At 34.2% G+C, this 7856-nt stretch overlaps 1 protein-coding gene across 1 annotated transcript in view; it reads left to right on the top strand.

Moving 5' to 3' along the window:
• Positions 1 to 7856, top strand: part of rxfp2a (relaxin family peptide receptor 2a) — a gene marked incomplete at its 3' end in the record, with an annotated part of 55639 nt that overhangs the window by 35396 nt on the left and 12387 nt on the right. The window contains 4 exon segments of the mRNA XM_014003327.1: positions 2760 to 2831; positions 5783 to 5854; positions 6393 to 6464; positions 6973 to 7044. Coding sequence (XP_013858781.1) covers positions 2760 to 2831; positions 5783 to 5854; positions 6393 to 6464; positions 6973 to 7044 — 288 coding nt within the window.

Genomic DNA, 7856 nt, shown 5'->3' with positions numbered 1-7856 from the left:
GTCCCACGGCCCTCTGCGGCCCAAAGTTAAAAACTGTTGTTCTTTTGAGGCCCTCAAGGTGGCGCTGTGGGCCGCGGCCCATGGGTTCAGAATCTCTGTTTTAGAGGATTGAGTTCAATCCCAGACTGTGGAAATATGGGACTGCCACTGGTGCACCTGTGGTACCAGAAGCTCAAAACGAGTCAGTAGCAAAACAAGTTTGTTTTTTGTTAACGCAACCGACATACTTAACTCACAAATGCATTTTCCTAACAAACGTGGCACCATTTAAGTAGAAATAAATGGGTATAAACTTTATTGAAGATGCATWGTTAAAATAAAGAAATTACAAACCAAGCACACAGTTTTCTACTTGATATCTAATTTAGTGCTCAGTTGTTTAGTTTAGTTTACATGTGTCCAACCAGTTATTTTTTTCAAGAGATAAAACTACACCTCACTGACTCATGGTGTACCTCAGGGCTCAAGTCTTGGACGGTCGGACCCTTCCTATTTTTATTGTCAAAATAGCCTGTGTGCTCTTGTGATGGCTCCTAATCCAATTTTCTTTAAATTTAATAATTTTACCGGTGAGACACTTCTCTTCTAAAGCATTAAATCCTAAAATGCCCTTTAAAGTAACTCTTCTGCACATTTATTTAAGATTAGGTACTGGTTATTACATCTTTAAGTAATCTCAGATCAAATGTCTTAGTCGATGAGCTCCAAGTTTTATTAACAGAATTTTTAAATAAAAAAATAAATTATTTTTTTCTGGTTTAGTTTATGTAAGGCTCAAACATTTTCCTTCATGAGGCAAACAGAGAGTGGTTATGACTCTATTTCTTTTTTTCTGTTTCTCTCTTCTTTGGTCACTCCACAGCCTAATTTGAACTTAAATATGGTTTTCCAGATGATTTAGGCCCATCCTGGGCTTATATGACCTACTTGTTGCAGTTTCTTTTAATTATACCTGCATTAGAATTTAACAAGTTCATGCAGTGTATCTACTWAAACAGGTCTTCATGCGTGCACACACACATAAAGAGACAAAACCCATGCACACTGAAAGAAAACTGAATGAAGATGGACTGAAAATGGACTACTTTTCTTTTGTGTTTTTTTGTTTGTTTTTTACAGAAGTGAGTAATGGTCTTTACACATAATATAGGTCATCTTATGACTTATATTGGTTGTTTGATTAAATAACTTGAAGAAAACTAGGTGCCCCTCTGTAACTTTAGATTTCCCTATTATAAAACTTTACAGTCAGTGTCTCTTTCTGAGTTTCTTTATAGGTGTTTTTGCAAATAACTTCTAAACAATAAAAGTTACTGCTTCAGCTTTGATTTTTTTAAACAAATAAAATCCAAGTGAAACAATTAAACACTAACTTTATATGTGTTGTACTTTCTGCTTCAGATGCAAAGTCATAAATCCTCAGTCTGGAARTAAAGATATTTTAACTGTTTTCAGAGTTTCTCCCTATTTTTCTTGTCTTTCTGTCTCTGAAGCTCCTAATTTATGCAAAAGCAAGTTAAATAATAATAATCAGAGGAGGGCATGGATTATGTACAGATTATTCTGTTTCACTGTTTAGTTTTAGGCTCGCAAATATTTTCAAATGCTCCTGTTCTTTCTTTTGGTTAATTTGAGCTGTTTAGCTGTCTTTTTATTTTATTTTATTTTATTTTATTTTTAGTTTTTTAAGTAGGGCTGTGTGAATATTGACAGGCTTTTGGACGATAAAATGCAAGTAATGAAGAATTGCAATAATATATATTCAATTCATTTATTTATTCGTTTCATTAAAAAGAAAGACATTTCACATAATAAAGCAATACAAATAAAACAAAATAAAAGGCAGCAGTAGAAGAAAAAAATCTTATATCTGCTCCTTTTTTTAAAACAATATTTCAAACAATGATAAATCAAAAAAAATTCAAACTCCTCAAACAGAAACTAATACAAATTAAACAATTTCATATTTCTTCAACAATTCTTCCTTAATCGTTTTCTTAAAGGAATTTACTGATCCAATGCCTTTATAGTCATTGTCCAAACCATTCACAATCTTTTACGCTTTACTGAAATGCATCTGTCCTTCAAATGTGAAGTATGAAAGTGGTTTTGTGCTAATAAATGAGGGTCTGACCACGTTTTGTAATTTGATATTGTGACAGATTTGGAAATGGACTGATGGAGACCTCAGCTCTCGGTCTATTTAACCAAAAATAAAAAAAGTAATGTCTCGGTTGATTTGAGAGGGGTCTAATTACTCCTGTCCAGATGGTGGCCGGTCAAACAGCTGCTGCTGGGAGTGAGTCTTATTTTTCATCATGTTGGTATCTTTTGTCTCGAGTCGGCCAGCAAAAACAACGTCTACGTCGGGGAGTTCTGCCCCACTTATAAGTTTGTAACTGCTGTTTTTCCACATCCATGCTGAATATTTAATGCTTTTCATTGTTCGATTTCTTCTTTTACTGCTGATGGTGGAAACTGCAAATCGATTCAGTTTAATAAGAGTTTCTGGTCATTCTCAGGTCAAAGCTTGGGTTTGTCGTCTTTTAAGAGGTCCGGTTCTGTTTTTGCCATGGCAGAAAAATAATACTGCAGTTCTACACTGGACTCTGACAGGAGGGATGTGACAAGAAGACCATTTTCAAATAATAAATAAATCTGTTTTTCTGTGATAACTTGCACGTAATCTTTTAGACCTGTTATATGTTTCTCTTCACGTGTCGTTTTCCAGCTTTGTTGTTTTTCTGGATGTGTTACAGGTCGCTGAAGAGCAACAGGATTCGGGTTTTGCCTGACTTTGTGTTCTCAGAGTACTCTGCTCTAGAGAAACTGTGAGTATTTCTTTCTTTCGTTTGTTTTTGGACYCTCTCTGGCTGGAATACATTTCTGCCCGAGTCACAGCTCTGTGTAAACGTTGAGTTTTAATAGTTAAGACACAAACCTTCAGGTTTTTATTACTCGAACCATTTGAAGAGTGGGGGAAAAAACATGCATTTGATCATAATGGGGACAGATACTTGCGCATCATCCTGGCTGCACAGCAGAATATTAGTTTTAATCCTTCAGGGACAATATTGGCTGTTCTTTTCTGCAAGAAGCAGCTGAGTTTTGTGCTAAGAGGTCTCTCGGTTCATCCTTAAGACTTAAAAAAAAAGGTTCCACAGGGAGCGCTGCGTTTATTTGATAAAAAACAGCCTTCTTCAGTTTAAAGTTCCCAGAAAATACTGTCATAAATGTTCTCATCTAATCATGATAAATACTCCACGTAGCAGTTTCACACAAGGAAGAGCTAAACAAAGATGTCCAAACAAATCAAAATCTCTATACTGACTTTTAAGACCTAATTGAACATCAAATTTATAAATCAGCAAGCTTTTCGCCCCCATTCCTGTTTGATTTCTCCACTGTCTGTTGTAGACTTCAACATCAAAACCAAAACCAGACTTAATTTGTGTGTTTAATGCGCCGCCACATATTCAGTTTTATGACAGTAATGAAAATGTTTCTGTTCGGCTCAGCAGAGATTTAACAACTAAATTTAATTGATTCTTTTAATCGTGTGCAGGATCAACATTTATTTTTACAGTGAGACAGTTTTCCCCTATATATATTTTTTTTTTCAGTTTTTTTCATAAACAGGCCTGGTTTAGCTGATTACTATACTATTTATTGACATTTTATTGCTTATAAAACTGCAGAGCCAAGCTTCCTGATTGGTTAAAGCAGATTAAATTACAATGTCACAGATTTTCAACTGTTAATTGACTTTTTAGTTTCAACTCATGCACTGAAGTAACTTCAAAACTATGAAAAGGCACATACATATACGTTAAAAATTTGAGCATAAAAACCAGATAAGTACTTTAAAACAAAAGCAAAAAACCCTTAAGACCTGCAATGCCTCTCACTTAATAAATAAAATAACCATAAAGTTCTGTTTGTACTAAAATTTGGATGGCAAATGAAGTAAACATTTTTTCCCCATTTTACTATTTCATCTAAAAATGCCATTTATTTATCACTTTTAAGAGTCTAAACCTTTGTTCTTTGACCAGGATCAATTAAATAATAAAAAACAGTTTGCAGCAAACATAAACTAACCGCTGAAATATTTCAAAAGCAAAGCAGGAACTTTCTGATGATAAAGTGATAAATATAGTTTTGTTTTGTGCTCAAGTTTTACTGACCTCGCTTGTACTGCTTCCAGGCAATATCATTCTGTAGTTTGTTTTTAACGACGCAGACTGGAGTGCATCCTCAGTAAAATAATGTCTCATAAAACACTAAAGCAGATGAAAATATATTGTTGCTTGTTGTCGATGCATCATTTAAAGTGTCTCACTTGCATCATCGCCCACAGTTAGTCAGGACTCGTCTTTTAGCGATGCACTTTGTTGAACGGCACGCTGTAAAACGTGTTATTGATGAGCCGTAATGAATCCGGATCAGAACGAGCAGAAGACATTGGCCAGTGGAGACACTGGTGATGACGCCTGCGAYGGTTCACCACTTCCTGACTTTATCGGTTTAAATGCTGAGTCAGCGTTAACTTTTTTTTAAATACATTCACTTTTATAGTTCTTTAATTTCTCAGCAACTACTTCCCTTGCATCCTTTGTGCTTTTTTTGTCCGTTCATATATCAGAACATTCAGCTCGCTTGGGAAAAGTGCTGCTATAATTTTTTTGGGCGGTTTTGTAACTTTTATGTTTCTCATTAAATGTAACTTTATTTAAACAAAATCACCACAGAAGCATATTAAACTTTCTTTAATTACTTTAAAAAACAGTTTATTTTAAATCTACAGCAGCCTTCTTGCTTTATTTTTGTCTTGCTTTGCTAGTTTTGGCAATTATACAATTCTGCTACTTTTAGCTTTTAGCTGACATTTTTATCCTTTTAGCTTTTGGCTAGTGCTGTGCTTTTTAATTTAAAAAATATCAATTTTATATTTTCTGTAGCTTTACAAGTTTAAAAATCTATATTATTTTAGCAAAGTCTTGGGTTTATGATTACTGTGTAAAATGTGTCAAAACAATAAGTTTGAATTGCAGCTATTGGCTAGCGTTTTGCTCCTTTTATCTACCGTTTTGTCATATTRTCTTTTAGCTAACCTTCTGCTCTTTTTAGCTTTGAGCTAAAGTTTTGCTGTTTTTTGCTTCCTTTTATCTTGTAGCTGTCATTCTGCTTTTTTAAGCTTATAGCTAAAGTTTCTCTCCTTTTGGTTTTGAGCTACTACGCTGGTTTTTTTTAGCGACTATTCTGTTTTTTTAAGCTAAAGTTTTCTCTTTTTTAGCTTTTTGGTTAAGATTTCGCCTTTAAAGTGCTTCTTTATAGCTTACATCCTGCTCTTTTAGCTCCTATTCATCTTGTTTTAACTTTAATGATTCAGCTTCTTCTGCAAACTTCAGCATCATTGAGCATATTTCATTTTCACAGATGCAAAAAATGCAATTAATAATCTATCATGGTTTTACAAAATGTACTGTTCTATGAACATAACGGTGTTGACTCTATGTTTTCGGTCTAAAAATAAATGTCATTTAATGTTACCTTTTATCCTGCTTATGTGTTGAATAATAAGAACTGCTTTATGTCATTGTTTAACTAATGTCAAATAAAATAAATGACTGTAAAAATGACACTATAATCACCCTTACATCTTTGTTTTACATCTGATTTCACATTCTGCTCCTATTTACTTTTGTTTTTGTTTTTTTTTACATGTAAAAGGTAATTTATAGTTTAAAAAATCCAACATGTTCTTGTTTTGTATTCTCAGGTTTCTGCAGAACAACAGCCTCCAGTTCATTTCCAAACATGCCTTCAGTGGTCTGTTTAGTTTAAAAAAGTTGTAAGTATTCTGTTCCCATCATTAAAAACCACTAATGTCTATATAGTTAGTACTTATCTCCAAAGCGTAAAAAAAATGTATAGGTTTAAAACAAATTAACTCATTATGTGTTTAGTTTCAATCTTTAATTAAATAGCAACTGGTTATTTGTTTATACGGACAAATTTAATTTAGATCTAAAATTGACAGCTTTATTTTTCGGTTATTATTTTTTGCTTTGATTGGGCTGCACAGTTTTTGTGTGGCAGTGGTGGTGGTTTGAGATAATGCAAACAATTAGGAACCAGACAATTAAAGCCACCTGCACCATGAACAAAAATATTAWCAGGATTAAAATCAAATTAAATAAAGTCAGGAAGTTTTGAGCTGTGTGCTCAAATCACGTTTTATTTTCTAAATATCCACTGGAGCTGCGCTTTGACACAAGTCCTGTTTGCAAAGTTGCCTTCGTCAGTTGGTCAATTCTTTGTTCACCACAAAAACTATATTGATTCATAATTAGTTACATTTGTTTTGTCTGTGGTTATCTTCTTCTCAGGTTCCTCAGTGAAAACTTAATCAACTCCCTTAGTCCTGGTGTGTTCAAGGACCTGAATCAGTTAGAGTGGCTGTAAGTAACTCAAACTTATACAAATATAAACCTATTTCTGCTCACTTCATATGATAATAAAAACCGTTTGACTGCAGGTGGACACATTTTAAAAATAAATTGTTTTTTCTCGTTAGAGTCTGTAATCTGTTTTTAATCTTTAAGTTTGAGAATAATGCCATGAATATCATGGTTTGCAGCTGGAATTTCACTTTCATGTTTGCGGTTCTTCACTCCCCAGGACAACAAGAACCTCCTGTGGACACTGGGATAAGAGCTTAAATTATGTACAGCTGTGTAGATAAACTTTTATTCCTCATTTGAAGTTGCGTTTGACTAAACCGTTCCAGCGAAGACAGATGAGTCAGGCTCCGTCTCATGAGGTCTAATGATGTTAATGGTTTTTAATACTTTTTGAAAAGTTCAACCCAGATGATGGACTTGATCTTCTCCGTTGTTTCCACAAACACTGATTTATATGTGAGCAGAACCACAGTAACCGAGGAGATTATCTTGTCTTCTCTTCCAGGATGTTGGATCACAACAATCTGAGCAGCTTGTCCCACGAAGCCTTTCTTGGACTTCATTCCCTCATGTTTTTGTAAGTTTCCCACTTTTTTTGTGTCAATTCCTGTGAATTCCTTGGGTTTTGCATTGAAAATATATCTCTAGTAAATAAAACAAGCTGTTCTCAGGAACAAAAAAAAAGTTTTGATCTAAGAGTTACATTTCCAATTGTCTTTGACTTTTGGTCAACTAACACAAGCGCATTGATGTTAAAGGGGCAATATTATGTGTTTCTCGGGCATATATTTAAATACTATACCATAATAAAGTATCTATGTCACCTTTAGCTGTTATTAAAATGCTGTTTTTATGTTAAAATCGAAAATAAACTTATCTTCTCATCACTTCCTCTTCTAAACACCTTGAAATTGGCCTCTGTCTCTTTAAGAACCACCTTCCGCTTCTGTACCGCCCATTTCAGTGCGGGGGGTGGGGTGGGGGGTCGTGCGCTATGATGCAGTTTACTTGGCATCTGAAAATACATTTCCTCAAAGGTATTTTTAATCTGAAAAGTATGAAGTCCGCGAGGGGACATGGGAGATTTTTTTTCTTTTAGTATCGCGTATAGTATCGCGAGGTAACGCAATACTATTGCGTTACCTCGCAGTTTTTGATATTCTATAAGTTTTCATTGAAGAAGCTTTCAACTTTAGGAGATGTATTATAGAGGCATTCAACCATGGAATTTTATTTTTCTGGACTGGAACTTTACAAGTTGAAATATATTTTTCCCTGTATTGTCTCCAACTTATCATAAAAATTTGACAGAATGCGATTTGGATTTGACAGAGAAATACCCTCATTCCAGTTAGTATTCTCAATCTCAGCATGAATTATGGGTAACTT

The sequence above is a fragment of the Austrofundulus limnaeus genome, unplaced genomic scaffold, assembly GCF_001266775.1.
Source record: "Austrofundulus limnaeus strain Quisiro unplaced genomic scaffold, Austrofundulus_limnaeus-1.0 Scaffold17, whole genome shotgun sequence".
Lineage (NCBI taxonomy): Eukaryota > Metazoa > Chordata > Actinopteri > Cyprinodontiformes > Rivulidae > Austrofundulus > Austrofundulus limnaeus.
Note: the sequence above shows the minus strand (reverse complement) of the source record. Positions and strands in the feature narration are given on the sequence as shown.